At 35.7% G+C, this 15,876-nt stretch overlaps 1 protein-coding gene across 4 annotated transcripts in view; it reads right to left on the reverse strand.

Moving 5' to 3' along the window:
* The window catches only part of LOC149738323 (STAGA complex 65 subunit gamma-like), a 31,623-nt gene that overhangs the window by 1,593 nt on the left and 14,154 nt on the right, over positions 1-15,876 (reverse strand). For 2 of the 4 annotated variants that reach the window (XM_089873608.1, XM_089873607.1), the window contains exons 3-5: positions 14,360-14,478; positions 4,793-4,995; positions 1,299-1,475 (exon numbers count right to left, since the gene is read on the reverse strand). In XM_089873608.1, the coding sequence (XP_089729734.1) occupies positions 1,299-1,475; positions 4,793-4,995; positions 14,360-14,478 (499 nt within the window). The remainder of the gene's footprint in view (positions 1-1,298; positions 1,476-4,792; positions 4,996-14,359; positions 14,479-15,876) is intronic. The other 2 variants (XM_089873610.1, XM_089873609.1) reach the window with 1 other exon arrangement.

Genomic DNA, 15,876 nt, shown 5'->3' on the forward strand with positions numbered 1-15,876 from the left:
AAATGTGTCACTAGCTCAGAAAACAAGTGGTGTAGAAGCTTTCCACTCTTTATTAAATCACTTCACCTCAAAAATGCTACATTTTTCATTTTTAAATAACAACAGTATAAAATTTTGGTGTGATTGTGACTTTATAGTTTGAATTGTTATCATAAACATTTAAATTTTAAATATTTGCAGTATACATACAAGAACTAAACACCGAAATAAGTTTTTCATCTGGATAATGATGGTTCTCGCTCATTAGTACTTTCTTGTCAGCGACCTTTAACTTTTAATTACCTTGAACCTGACAAGGAAGTTGCAATTGCAGCCCATACCAGTTATTCTATGTATTTTTATTGCAATTTAAAATTGGAACTTTGAATCCAGTATAGGTGTCAGTGTCACTTAAAAATGTAGAATCTAGTCGTGTTAACAACACATGATGGGAAAGGCACACAAACCCAAGGTAGCCCCATGTCCAACGAACACATTGTCTGTGGGCCACATGTCTGATAATAAACCGGTGTCGCGGAAATCTGGTTCCCCAGAAATCTGGTTCCCATTGGCTACTGCGCATGCGTAGACACGGTATACTTTTATCAGAAATCTTTAAGCCTGGTTCCGAACGAATCATATATTCATGTTTTTATATAGTTTATTCTATTCAATGTGAAAATGTAGGTTTTGTCGCCCTTTTTTGTTGTTGATGACGTGTTAACGGTAGTGGTCACTGGTTATACGTCATAACTCATAATGTATAATTTAAGTTAAAATACAGCATAAGTTTCTATTAAAAAAGAAACATTCTTAAACATAAACTTACGAAGTATGTCGCATCTAACAACTGTTATTTTTAGTTGGAAACAGAGTTCTAGATTCCTCATAAAATAAGTTATAAAAAGCCTGTGGGAACCACAGGACATAAAAACATAACCATATAAAAACTTTCCAAAATAGCCCCTCTTCAACTCAGGCTCAACAGGCTGTAGTACAAAACTTTGTAAAAATTAAAACTATTCTGCAGTATAAATAGTTTATATTTATAGATGACCGTGTCACATGCACTTTAACAGTGCGGTCACTAAATTTCATATTTCAGTACTACTTCTAAACTTGCATTTCCCATTCGAATGTATGGGTTGAAAATATTTTGTACTAATTTTTGTTGACATTGACCAAACAAATTTGGTTCTTTACTATTTGTTTATTTTTATATGAAACAAGCTAAACTTTCAGAATTTTAACAAATGAAGTACAATGACAATTAACACCGAAAGCAGCTATAAAATTAATTATTCTTACAAGTGTCTTACCTTTAGTTGGTTTACTTTTTTCTGAACTCAAATGATTCCTTAATGTTGAACTTTTTGCTTTGAGCACCTTGTAATAATTAATTACATCGGATTTATAAAACTGAACTATTGTGTGGATGCCGGACAAATCATTATCATGTAAAACTTGATCAATACAATCGTAAAAGCCTGTCCGACCTGAATGATAAATGTAAATTTATTACCTAATAGCTTATACCGATATTCATGATCATCCATGCATCACAGTCAATGGCGCAAAAAGACGCATTGGAAGGGGGGGGGGTTCTAATTTGAAATTAAAATTGAAAAAAAATAATTACCACATACGTTGTCATGTTATTGGGTTATGACGGGGAAGCTTTTTTTGAGAGGTAACAACAATTTATATGTGGTTAAAGGGCATACCAACGAAAAATGATAGTTCGTACGGATAGATATGCTCAAATGTATCCTAAAGGTACCATTAAAGGTTGCCAAAACGATACGGCTTCAAAAAAATGTATGAAAAAGCCCGCTGGAGTAAAAAAAATCAAATTTTGTTTCTGATTTGGCATAATGAATGCTTCTTCTTCAAAACTATGTATAAAAAATTGTAAAACATAGATTTTACTATGTTTTAATTTTTCGATTGAACCTAGGTACATACAAAATTATACTGACTCAGCATATTTTCAAACCTAATGTTAAAAACGAAAAACTGACTTTTTTATAAAAAAATAGTACAGTATGTACTAGTCACTAGTAAGACATATTGAACATTATAATATAAAAAAGTGCCAAAAATTAACTAACAAGAAAAAAGTGCTGAGTCAGCTTATTATGTAGCTATGTTTAATCTTAAATTAAAACCTAGTAAAGTCAATATTTTACAATTTTTTTATACAGTTTTGAAGAAGAAGCATTCATTATACCAAATCAGAAATAAAATTTGAATTTTTTTTGACATTTTATATACTAGAAACAACCAAAGTTAAGTGATATTTTATGGGAAATCCCATGCATTGCGTCCTGGCCATTTTATTAGTTCAGCAGGCAAATTTGTGGTTTTAAAACTCATTTTTTTCAGAAGCTTTTCTGTACTCAAAAACTTTGATGGTAGCTTTAGGTCACATTTGAGCATATCTATTAATACAGAAATTTTGATTTTTCGTTGATATGCCCCTTTAATTGCGTCATAATGTACATTATCCACTTCGTGGGTGTAAAAATACGTTAAATTTCCTTTCTTGTTTTTGTTGTGATACTAACCAACTTTCTATACATCAGTAAAAATCATTAAGTCGTAATCAAATACACAGCGTATGTAGTAAAAAAGAGTACAAAGACGACCCCAATCAAATTTTTTTATATTCAATTGTATGATATAACATAACAATTGCTACACATGCGAAACAGTTATAGATAAACACCCCAAAACAATAATTATACTGATGTTGATGCATGGTGCTAAAAAGGTGCACATAAACGCCAATGAAAATCGCATAATGCACGAGTTTTGTGAATTGCAGGGTTAAAAGATGTAAAATTCATGTAAAAAATAAAGCCCGCTAAAAATCATTTTTATTGCAAACAGCTTTTTCGGGTAAAAAGAACATTTATTTGGCTTATTTTTATCCTACCTGTCCTTCTGGGTGGTAATTATTTTTTTGCGGCAACAAAAATTACTAAATCAAACAGAAAATTTACAAAAAAAAACTTATATGGGATTTAGTAAATTTTTTTTGTGAGAAAGCCTTTTGTGATAAATTTAATATGAATGCAGGTACTTGCTACATATTTGAGTACCTTGCTGCTGGTATATTTCAATTTTAAATTTTACGAACATTTCATACTTTTTTCTCTTGTTTTTTTACTCCAAAATCGGCTTGTTTTTTTCTGTTTTTATTTTTTCTTCCCCAACCAATATTAACTTCGGGATAAAGTTAATTTTAAAGTTATGCATGTTATGTATATAGGTTTGATTTTAGTCTAATAAAAGTTATTTGTGGGTAAGCTTATGTTTAAAAGAAAGTACTGAAGTAATAATGATAAATTATAAAATAAAAGCTTTAGAACAAGCCTGTTAAAAGTATATGGGAGATGTTTTGCTTTTGTGGAGAGAAAGAAAATATAGACTGCATAATGCATAAGTTGCATGACTAATATTTGTATTATTACCTTGTACTTCCATAATTATTTTATTTTTAGGTTAAGTTAAGTTGCTTTTAAAACCATTGTTTTTTATTGCCCCGCTCCTAGGGAATAAAAAACAGTACAAAAATTTTGAATAAAATTTTAAGCAATCATAGAAATCATCAATCTTTTCTGGACATCAAGCTATGTACTGTTCCTCCAGACTAAAAATATTTTTTTTAGTTTATTACTTTGGGAGAAAATCGTAAGTTTATGTTTTCTGTTTTTTAATCCCCACTTGACTATATTTATTATTGTTACAAAAGAATTTACAATATAAATTAAAGTAATTTTACAATTTTTAGCTCTTAAAATTATGTAATTAGTAGGTGCTGCTGTTCGTGACTTACCAAGAGTAAATTCCTAACGAACAAAATTTGTTTAAACTAAGTTTTATTACAAATTCTAATGTAAAATCCTTGTATGCAACCACGCATATTTGAATTTGATTGCATGTATAAAATGCAGCTACTGTTGAATTCATAGAATCCAAATTCGGCCCATTCCTAGATTTTTACACTTGTGTAAGCATGTTACACAAACCTAGGCTAAAAATATCCACATTAAAATAGCGGAACTTTAGATGTATGTTCTCTCTCAATATTTTTGTTTTGGACCCCGCTATTTCAAACCCGACTCCCCTACTTGCGCCAGTGACCACAGTTATAACTTAGTACCTCCTCGTTATTTTAATATGTATATACCTATGTACACCCCTATAAGAAGTATAATCATTAGAAGAAGCCCAAGCTACCACAGTGTCAGTACTATTTCATCATTTTTTTAAATATGACAACATTCCTATTTACTCCCAACTGTCACTTGTCTAGCATCTACAAAGAAACTGACCAACTTGCGGTATCATTACGGTTGTTTTGATAACCCTGGTGTTTTAACAAGATTTAATCCTGTTTTGAAGTTATGGTGACAGCTAGAAAAATACGGTTGTTTTGATAACCCTGGTGTTTTAACAAGATTTAATCCTGTTTTGAAGTTATGGTGACAGCTAGAAAAACTTGTTACCAAGAACTGCATGGCATTAGCTAGTACGCAGCTCATAATATAGAACGCGATATAGATATTTATACAATAATATATATATATCTCCTTGCACGGAAACTACAAGGTGTAAGAATAAGACTAATAGGATGGTTACACAAAGGATAATTAAAGTATATTTATTGTTTAGTGACATTCATAATCCGGGGGATTCTTTCTTAAAAACTTGCACATTGTAACCATTTGTAAACCAACCAAACAATTTCTTATTTATACCTTTGCTGCTGTAAAATTCTGAATCGATTACTTAATGGAAGTGTCACCTGATAATGCTTCATTGTCAAGAACTTTCCGTAAAGATGAAGAAATTCCTTCCATGAATTGTTTAGTTACATCCACAAGCAGGTTAATTGCAGATAAGTTGGCAAGGTCATAACCTTTATGTAAAGCAAGCATACAAACTCCTTTCTTTGTTGGATAATCCACTGAAGTAGGATGAAGATCATATTCTTGTTGAAAAAAATGTCTAAACAAAATATTCATCTCTGTATTCTCGAATGGCAGATTATAACATTTCTGCCGTATAAAGTAATAGCCTACAGATAGGCTCTAGTCATAAAAGTACAGATTTGCTGAGAGCAAAGTTTTAATGATGTTAAAAGGAATGGGTGCACAAATATACTGTCACCTATTTAGGGGAAGCGGATGGGTTAAAGATATTTATTTTCAAACCATTGATTCACCCTAGCTAAAACGTTGTGCCTGTTATACGTATTGTATCCCCTAACACGAACTCAACTTTTAATATATCCGGTCTGTTCGCTTTATTTACTACTATGAATCACAACACGCTTATATTTGCTACATCTATAGGATTAGCGACACACAAACAAAAAATCGGGGTAATAACTATTGATGTACCTAATCATTAAAAAAATGAATTAGTCGAAACAAAACATGCGACCATTTGTGCCGGATAAATTTTCGGCTAAATTAACTGAATCATGTATGAGTATGACTTCACCAAAGTCTGCGGCAACCGTAGATTGGTGAAAAGGACATGAAGTAATGCAGGAAAAATATCACAGGCACAGTGCCACAATATCAAAAACTTTAATTCTTGAATGTGGCAATAAAGTGTGTCCAATAGGTAATGTCGTTCAGTTACCTTGAGAAACATTTGTCTCCCAAATATGTGTGCATTTACAAACCAAAACTAGCGTCTAATAACGGGCAGCAGCCGGGATGTTTGTGTGGGTTGAAGACAATGCAGTTATACTGCACGAATGCTGAAACAGATTCTTGCAAGATAAGCCAGTAAAAAAAAAAAAATCACACATACCTTGACATACCAAAATATGTATGCAGATATGGGCAAATGGCAATAAAACATTCAACATATAGAAAACTGTGCGACAAACACAATCCTACTGCTTAAAGGGGCATATCAACAAAAAAATCACATGATAAAAACTCGGTAAAGTAAAAAAAAACGACATTGCAACAATGCTTAGGATTTCCAGTAAAAAAAATATCACCCAACTTTGACAGTTTCTAGCTTCTAAACTGCCAAATTGTACGTTTTGGAATTGTGTTATAATAAGGGCTGTGGAAAAGTTAACGGTTAACCGAACCTATTCAGTTAACCGGCTAACCGCTAATGTAAAGTTCAAGCTGTTAACCGAACTATGACATCATAGAGCATGGGTGTGCAACCGGCCACCGCGTCTACCGGTAGTCATCGGAGGTCGACTGCGAGGGATGTAAAAAAAAAAAATCTGCTGTGACTTTCAGTTATTCGCCTAATTACCAAATCGTTAATATTTTCAACTTTGTACAAAAATACGCTGTAATTAGCCATGTTAGGGGCAGTTACGTGCCTGTATACTCAGGCAGAAAAATATTCAAGATGGCGGCTGCTATGGCATAAGAATCGGGAAACAATAGCGATGATTTGCCTGTAACTTAGTCTGCATGATTTGTACACTAGTAAGTCACTGTGCCTTGATCTAATTATTTTTGAATAAATCCTCCAAAATTTGGACGCTTACTAATTTTTTGAGAACCTAAAGGTTAACGATCGCCACAAATGTGGGAATGGCTGAGAAAAAACGAGCCAAAATTTACCATTTTAACGCTGAAAGGGAGGTAGATTATTTTTTTGTTTATTCGTATTCAAAGCCTGTATGTTTAATTTGCAATGCAACGGGGGGGGGGGTTGGCAAGAAAATCAAATCTGGTGCGGCACTTTAGAACAGTACACAGGTGCTATGAGAGGGATTTTCCTGCAAAATCCCAACTCCGCGCCCCTAAAGTGAGGGACTTGAAGGCACAGCTTGTAGCACGGCAGTCCATTTTTACTAACCTGAAGACTCAGGGCAAGGCCGCAACTGTTGCGTCCTATCGCATCAGTCACGTCCTTGCCGAGCACAAGAAAGATGGCAAAAGGTTGTGAAAGAAGCTTTTCTTGAGGCAGCGGATAGTCTTTTCAACAACTTCAACAATAAAACGAAGATCGTGAAGTCTATTGAAGAAGTGCAACTCTCCCGTAGTACCATCACAAGGCGATGTGAGGTAATGGCTGTGGATGTGGAGGAGCAATTGGGGAAGGATGTTGACTTATGTCAGTTCTTTTTCCTGCAATTCGACGAGTCGACTGATATGGTGGATGTGGCGGAATTGCGTGTTTTCCTCAGGATGGTTTTCGAAGACATGAGCGCCAAGGAGGAGCTACTCACCATTTTGCCATTAAAACGACACACCAGAGGTGAAGATATTTTTAATACTTTCAAGGAATTTGTAAACGAGAAAAAGCTGCCGCTTTGCAAGCTTATCTCTATTACAACTGATGGCGCACCTGCTGTGATAGGCCGCACCAACGGGTTCATTGCACTGTGCAAACAAAGTGAATCGTTCCCGGATTTCTTGAATTATCATTGTTTAATTCACCAACAAGCGCTGTGCTGTAACATTTTAAATATGAAAGAAGTGATGGACGTTGCGGTGAAGATTGTGTGTTCAATTCGAGCCAGGAGTTTGCAGAGGAGACTTTTTCGTGCCCACTTAGAGGAGAATGATTTTCAGCACACAGATTTGCTGCTTCAGACAAATGTCAGGTGGTTAAGTAGAGCTAAATATTTGGCCAGATTTATAGAGCTGTTGCTTGAAATCAAGACCTTTCTGAGACTTTCGAATCGTGTGGAATATCATACAAAGCTAGATGACCACCAGTGGCTTTTAGATTTATCTTTTCTCACGGATCTCAATGGCGAGCTTAATGTTTTAAATATAGAGCTGCAGGGTAAGGATAAAGATGTAGCCAACATGATGAGTTCCGTAAATATATTTAAAAGCAAGCTACAGCTGATATCAAGCAGGCTGCAGCGTGATGACCTGCGCAACTTTCCTTACATGCAAGCAGAACTACTACGTCAAGGCAAACGTGTGACACAGCTTAAAACGGCATGTTATAAAGAGCAGGTTCAGCGGATATTATTAGAGTTTGAAAGGCGTTTTGCTGACTTTTCATCCATCGAGCCTGTAGTTTTATGTGTTACTCATTTACTGCAAGTATTGATGTTGGTTGCATCGCTGCCAAAATCGAATCACTTTTTGGCTTGGAAATCTCCGCTCTTGAGGATGAAGTTCTGAAGTTGCAGAATGACATAGAAATAAAAGCCAGATCAAATTCTGCTCAACCTGGATAGCACGTGGTGTTCTGAAGATTTCTAGGGGAGGGGAAGTATCCCAATCTTCGAATATGTGCCTTAAATCTGACAGCTCTTTTTGGATCAACTTATTTGCATGAGTCGGCTTTCTCGCACATGAATATCATCAAGTCAAAGTACAGATCAACAATGACTGATGCTCACCTTGCAACCAGCTTCTACACTCCTGACTATGAGAAGCTAGCCTCCATGGCTCAGTGTCAGATATCCCACAAAAACAGAAAGTGCCGTATGCCACTGCCTCTGTGTATGTGTGACGTTTTTCGTTTGTTGCTGATTAAAAACATGCCAATTAGTTTTGCCAAGTCATTTATTAACGCGCTGTAGTTGTTTAGACAAGGGATAAACGCATACAAGAGTTATTTCGGCATACGCAGGAAATATGAGAGGTCCTGCGAAATTGACGCTGGCTGGTAGACCGCGTGAGAATGGTTAGTTGAAAAGTAGATCTTGGGTCAAAAAAGGTTGGGCACGCCTGTCATAGAGTATACACGTATATCAATATCTGTCTTATTTACCTGAAAGGCACGTGTTCACTTTCGTTGATTGTGCCCTACAACGGCGATTACGCCGTCAATCTGGATTATTAATACCACAGGGTAACTAGTTTTGCAACATTTGGCGTAAATGACAACCAAAATGTTTTCCTCAGCCAAGCAGCATGTTTGTTACGTAATAGTAGGCATTCACACATGGATTCATTGCATCATAATAGCGATTGTTTGACCTGGCAATTGATTACGACACAGGCCGCCAATTTCACGGAAGCTCGAAGCTAAAGCTTCCGTAAAGCTTCCGCAAAGTGAAAGACGGCAGCTTTTTCGAAGCTTCCGTCTTTTTACCTATGCTATTTAACAGGTAAAAGCATAGGATGTGGCTTTCTCCTAATGCGAGCATATCGTGCTCACAAAGCATTCTCTCGTTTAGTGAAAAGAAACAGGTGAGAGCGTGCTCCATGCGAACGCGTGCCCATAAGCGTTCTCTCGTTTTTATAAAAGAAACGGGCAAGAGCGTAAGAGTGCTCGCCTGCTCATAAAGCAGTCTCTCATTTTTATAAAAGAAACAGGCAGAAGCGTGCTCTCTGCGAACACGTGCTCTGAAACGTTCCCTCATTTTTAAAAGAGAAAGTTGAAAGGGTAGGATCCAAAGTGTTTTGCCCGTTCTGGAATACACTTGGAATTATGATGTCCTAATCAACCTGCTATTGCATGAAATAAAATTGAAAACTTTAATCCATTTCTTTAAAACCCATAAAATGAAGATGTGTTTTATTTATAATGTTGAAATTATAGGTTTACTTTTTTATTTTTGCTACTTTTTGCGATCTCAAGTGACTATGCGTCGGGCTGCTATGACGTTAACTTTTGTTAGATAGGCTTGCAACACGCTGTTTTCTTTGTTTTGCGCGAGGCACACAGATTCTATATCTTTCAACTATTAGTAAATTAAATCAAATTCACGGCAATCGTCGTATACGAACATTGTGCATCCATGAGGATGACCAATACGTTTATAATAAAAACTTTGAACCAATGTATTGGATGTATCGGGCATTACAAATTGTTTTGGAATAAGGTTATTCGGGATAAAACATGTTCGAATATTTTTAGGTTATTAGCGATAAAACATGTTAATTTAACACGCGAAAACACACGATTATGCTGCATGGAATTTGGGTATTCCCCGAAAAATTACGTCATCGGAAGCTAAAAGCTGCCGTGTTTAAGGTTACGGAAGCTTTTACAAGCTGCCGTCTCTTAATCTGAATTTCGTGGGTTGCGACATAATAGCAATTCACACGTTGATTATCTGCGTCATAATTGCAATTCACACGTTGATTGTTTAGCCGGCAGGTGCTTTAAAACAGGTTTAAATACGAATAAAAAAGCATTACTTTGACGTTAAGAACGTTTGCGGGTGTATTGCAAGCTTAGTCCATATACGTACGTTGTAAAGTTGCCTTTAAATTCACGAAAAAAAAGCGATAAACAAGACGCATTTTAGGATTACACTTGTATCGGTTAACTGGCTAACCGGTTAAAACTAAACGGTTAACGATTAAACAAAAAAATGGGAAAATTCACAGGCCTAGTTATAATAAATGCTTCTTTTTTGTTAATATATAATATATAGTAGGGTGGGGGGGTGGAACACTTTTAGCACATAATATCCAAATATCCTAAACGTGTTTTAAACAATAAATGACAGTCTATAGCAGTTGTGACACTCGTGAGCAAATGCGCAGTTTGGAAAAATTTTGGAGGTACCAAATGTGACGTCATAGTTAAACAAAACGCTACAGGCATCATTTCTCAGTATGGTTTACCAATCGTCTTTGGTTGTTATTCTAACCTTGAAGTGCTTAATAAATTAATTGAGAGATATGGAAATGCCATCAGTTGCAGCAGCTTGATCAAAAGTCCAAATTTAATGGAAGATATGGATAGGTCTACTATCTTGGAACAGTTTCAGAATTTTAAGTGCATAATTATGGAAAAGAAGGACTCAAAAGTAATAAATTGCTTTTAGGACTTGGTTTCTTTCGGTTTGCAAAGTAGTGATAAATTTGGTACAATATCTAACTTACTTGATATTTGCGGGACATTTCAGGCATCAAGTGCTGACTGTGAAAGGGGGTTTAGTCTTATGAACAGTATCAAAATAAAATCAAGGAACAGATTGCAAGAAACTCATTTAGATATGCTGATGCGAATAAAATTTTTCCTATTGGATGGAAGAAGTGTGGATTTAAATGCTGTTCACAGAGTGGAAAAATTTCAAAGACAGAAGGGAGAAAGTTGTTTGATTGCGAAATGTTTTTTTTCTACTTTTTTGTAAATTTGTAAATGTAAATGTTCGTTTTTGCAAAGTTGGCATATCTAAATGAGTTTCTATTAAAGCTTCCCAATGATAAACTATTAAAGCTTCCCAGGATTGTAAAAGTTGTAAATCCGGACGGTGATCGTTTAATTTTATTGAAAATCCGGACGTAATATGTTTTACGCGCGTCTGTCACTCAAGCTACCAAATCTTGTTATAAAGCATATTACTGACTATCACCATGACACCACAGTCTAGTGCGGGCGACTGTGCGATAGAAACCGTTGTTAAAGCTGCGATCTAATGTTTTATTTTCGTCGCGTGTTCGTAATAATCAGCTAACGAAGTCGCTCGAGTAACAAACATTGCCGTGCTGCAATTTGACATTTTGCGCTTAATTGTTACGTGACATGTCTTATTGCAACATAACTATGAACTATGACGTTTCATTACGTAACAATCGGGAGGAATGCCCACTGCCCAACGAACCACGAGATCGAAACATCGTGTATGAGCGTCACATTTTTACGCTCTGCGCGGGTGTAGGAAATAAAGGAAGACGCATGCGGTAGCATACATTCTACACCTAACAAACGAAGCAATCGTTGTGAATTTATTCTCGTGAAAAGTGCCGTAATGAAACTCTGGTTCTCGTGCGGTGCCAACGACGATGTTTTTTGGCTTCTGTCCAAGCTCGGCCGGGAAGATACTTTACTTTGTAATATCATATTACAATTTGCGTCGGCTCCAATTTACTGATAGCGTCGCTCCTCGCTCTTATATTTGCATCAATTAAAATTCACATAAACCCAATTCACCTGCATTTGTTAAAGTTTAAACTATTCTTGGTTGCTTGCTTAAAATTATATCGGGAATAAAACAATTATATGAAATATAGAAGCACATAAACCACAATTGTTTTCTAAAATTTTAATAGTTTATCAAAGGTATTATGACGTAATCATCGTTACATTTTTAATCCACGATTAACGTGCGTAAAACTTTTCATTTGTTTCTACCGATTTAGATACGTCGTTTTAATAAATGTAATATCATTTTAAATTCACCACATAAAGGTTCCATGTGACATGATTTGTGACAAAATTAGTATAGTAGGTGTTAGGAAAATGCATTTTTTTTAATGTTTGCACGAACCGTTTCGTCATTTTAGCTATTCGCCGTGTTCTCGCAATGTAACCGATGCGGTTAAAATAGAGCGAACATTTATGTCGTCAATAATTACGGAACAAAGAAACCAAAGAGTATATTGTTGGCCGAACGTAAGAAAGTTGATTTTAATATAAATAGGATTTATTTCTACTAAAAAATCCGGACGTTTTTCGACGATCCGGACGGTGACATTATCACTGAAAAAGGGGTATTTTTACAATCCTGAAGCTTCCTTTCCTATAATTGTTTTGTTTTCTTACCAAACAATGCTAGCTGGTTGCAATAGGTTAATCCAATGCGTCGATTAAAAAGTCGATAGCGATAGCCGACAAACGACAACCCCACCATAATATATGGATATTTCATCCACTAGTTTTTAGTTGACAATTTTTGATCCTGCCCAGAAAAAAAAAATAAGTTGCACATAAGTGAAAATAATTAGAGGGAACATTGGTTGTTTATCAATCACTCATAATGTTTTCCTATGTCATAGTGGCGATTTACACGTTATCATTGTTTAAATCATTAGATACATGCGGCACTACCGGGGCAAATAGGAGGAGGGGGTTAGGCGGCCGAAACCTCCCCCCTTTAAAGAATAGAAAAAAAAAAATTAATAATTTTTTGGTCCTAAATAAATTTTATTAAATTAATTTAAGCCGGGATTAGTATAAGGTGCCTAATCACGTGTAAAAAAAACTGGGGATGGGCCGAATTACGACTCAATTAGTTCGGCGGTATTCGATGCATTTTTATATATGCTATTGAATCCGAATACGCGTGGTGGCATGGTTGAATATGCGGGTTACACATTAGAGTTTGTAAAGAAACCTAGTTCAAATAAACTCGTTCCTTAGGAATTTACTCTTGGAAAGTCATGAACAGCAGTACCTGCGAGTTACTGAGTGGCCAGTGTTTCCGCATTTAGTTTCGCTCAGTAACTCGCAAGTACTGCTGTCCGCAAAATTATTTGAAACAATTAAAAATAAATTTTATATGAATTCTACATCTTGCAACACTGCATTTCAAAAAACTCGCATTTTGTGCAGTCTCTCTGATCAGAAACAAATGGGTTCTGTGCGATTTTGATTAGCGGCTTCTTGCAACTAAAACCGAACCTGTTCGTGTGCGCATTTTCTCCATAATGACGTCATTAGCGCTTGGGCCCAGGCTATTAATAATTGTTCACAGAAGCATATTAATAAAACTATATAACAATTTGCACAATTTACATGTCTGGCTACAGGTGCAATATCATAAAACGAAATGTGAATTAAATATTTAAATTCAACCATATTCATGACGGGACCAATCGTCAATACAACATATCACTCTGCCAACTTTGTAATTCTGGATAATATGTAGATGTAATGTCGAACCTTTCATGACATGTGTAATTATGACGTTTTATAATGTACCAAACTACCAATCGAGAGGAATGTGCCCATTGCCTAACCAACCATGAGATCTAAATGTCACATCTTTACGCTCTGCGCTGGCTTAGGAAATAAAGGAAGACCCATGCGATACCATACATTCAACACTTAATAAGCGAAGCAATTGTTGTGAATCTATTCTCGTGAAAAATGACGAAATGCAACGTCAGCGAGCAGCCAATATTTTATAAATTATACGATTTATTTAAAAGTTTAAACTTTTGGATTTTGAAATAGTGTTACATAACATAACAAGTGTACATGAATGCCATGAAGGATTCGAATCTCACAGATGATTGCCATTACCATGGCACTAAGATCTCCCATAAAGAATAGAGGATTTTCACTTGCAGTAAAAGGTGTGAAGAAAATAAAAATTAAAAATATATATTTGCTTTTTAAGCCCCGTTATTTTTATCGCTGCACTTCTACTGCGATTCTTTGCTAAAAGTAAAAATAGGTCCGATACCAAGAGCAAGAATCTGAACTTACGTCTGTGGTTGCGAGAAGGAAAAATAGATTTCGCCTTTAGATAATATCAAGTTTATACAGAACAAAGGGCAGATACACAACAAAAATCAAAGCAAATTCTTCTATTTTAAAACATTTAAAAAGGAACACGCATGTTTACAATGAGAAAACATCAAACTTTAATAGTGATTAGGCTAAAGCAAATTAAATTTCAGATTTTAACTCTATTTATGGAATAATAAAACAAATATTTATTTTATTATACCTTGGCGTCATGTTACTAGTAGTAGAATATTTAGTTTCAGTTAATGGTGACATTAGATTTGGGTAAACAGGACTGACACAACTTCGACCTTCAGACACTCCACAGATATGGGATTCTGCCTGTAAAGCAAAATTATGAATAACAATTAGGGGTGTGCCTCGTAACAACTTGGACTCGTCAAGAGTAGGGATGCAATACAAAATTCTAATCCATTAGATTCGAATTCTATGGCATTTTTTTTTGTAGGACTTTCAAGAGTAAACGTTTCTCAACATTGGTTTAAAAGTTGCTGCTATATGTTTCGCGTTGCCTGTTTTTGCTCAATTATGTAGCCGTGGATTAAGTGTTTGGCAATATTGTTCTGTGGGAATAGGACCTCTCTTTTTCTGCAAAAAAATGACGGGATCTCCAATGTTTTAAGATATCCTAGAATACTTTTATTCGAATCTAGAATTTAAAATCTTTATTAAATTATAGGAGAATATCAACTTTACTCACATAAATCAGTTTATTGATCCTTCAAAGGTAGCCTTGTTGGATCATAGGCATAAAAGTGTCATCAAAAATAATTCATTGAGGTAAAACGAAAGTAGCTTCAATCATATTTTTTCAAAAGTGACTTTTACAATTTTGCACCTTGTTGAACATAAGACAGATTTTGACATGTTTATTTGTTATTTATTCTTTATGGGTGAGGTCCTTGTCAAGTACCTGGGATTCAGGCCAGATTTAGCCCATTACCCAAACACCCGCAAAACCCATTTAAGTGCTTCGTGCGAACGGTGCCGCGACACTACATCGAAGTCAGACGCGAATTGTTGGCAGCACTTTTATTATAATGTGCTTACGAGTTACCACACCTTTTTATTAGTTATGGCTTACAATTTGGTCAACCCATTAGTGACTGCAGGGTTGGAGCAATATCAGTCAGGTGTCTTGCCCAAGGACACATATGCCGATCTGTATTAGTATCGCCATTAATCATGAAACCGGGGACACTTTGATTTCAATGCAGGTGCAGCCCTGGAGACTCACGTTGGCAATCGGCAATTGCCGACGGTTTTGCCAACGCATTTGGACAAACCGTTGGCAGTTTATTGCCGACGATCATAGGCGCTGAATGCGGGCCTGCAAGGCCTGCGCGCAGGCCCTCACAAATACCAGGGTACTCCCGCATGTCCTGGAATTTTAATGCGTGCGTCATGTTTATTGCCTTTCTTACGCAAACTTATAGATCATATTCGCGCAGATAATACTAGAATACCTCGATAGGATCATTGATATTTTCATTAAACTATTAAAATAATAAAAATCAAACATTTATAAATGTTCCAGACCGCAGTTCTAACGGAGACGTCAGTCAAGGTACGTTTCGGTTGCCTGGTAACTTATCGTGCGATAAAAGCATTTGTGTCTGTGACGTAACAACATTCGGTTCTGGGTAGTTTCAGATTTTTTACAAGGTTAAAATAAATTCGGCTCAATGTTTGGTTTAATAAATATTTCAACATGTCCAG

Source organism: Ciona robusta, chromosome 3, assembly GCF_009617815.1.
Source record: "Ciona robusta chromosome 3, ASM961781v2".
Lineage (NCBI taxonomy): Eukaryota > Metazoa > Chordata > Ascidiacea > Phlebobranchia > Cionidae > Ciona > Ciona robusta.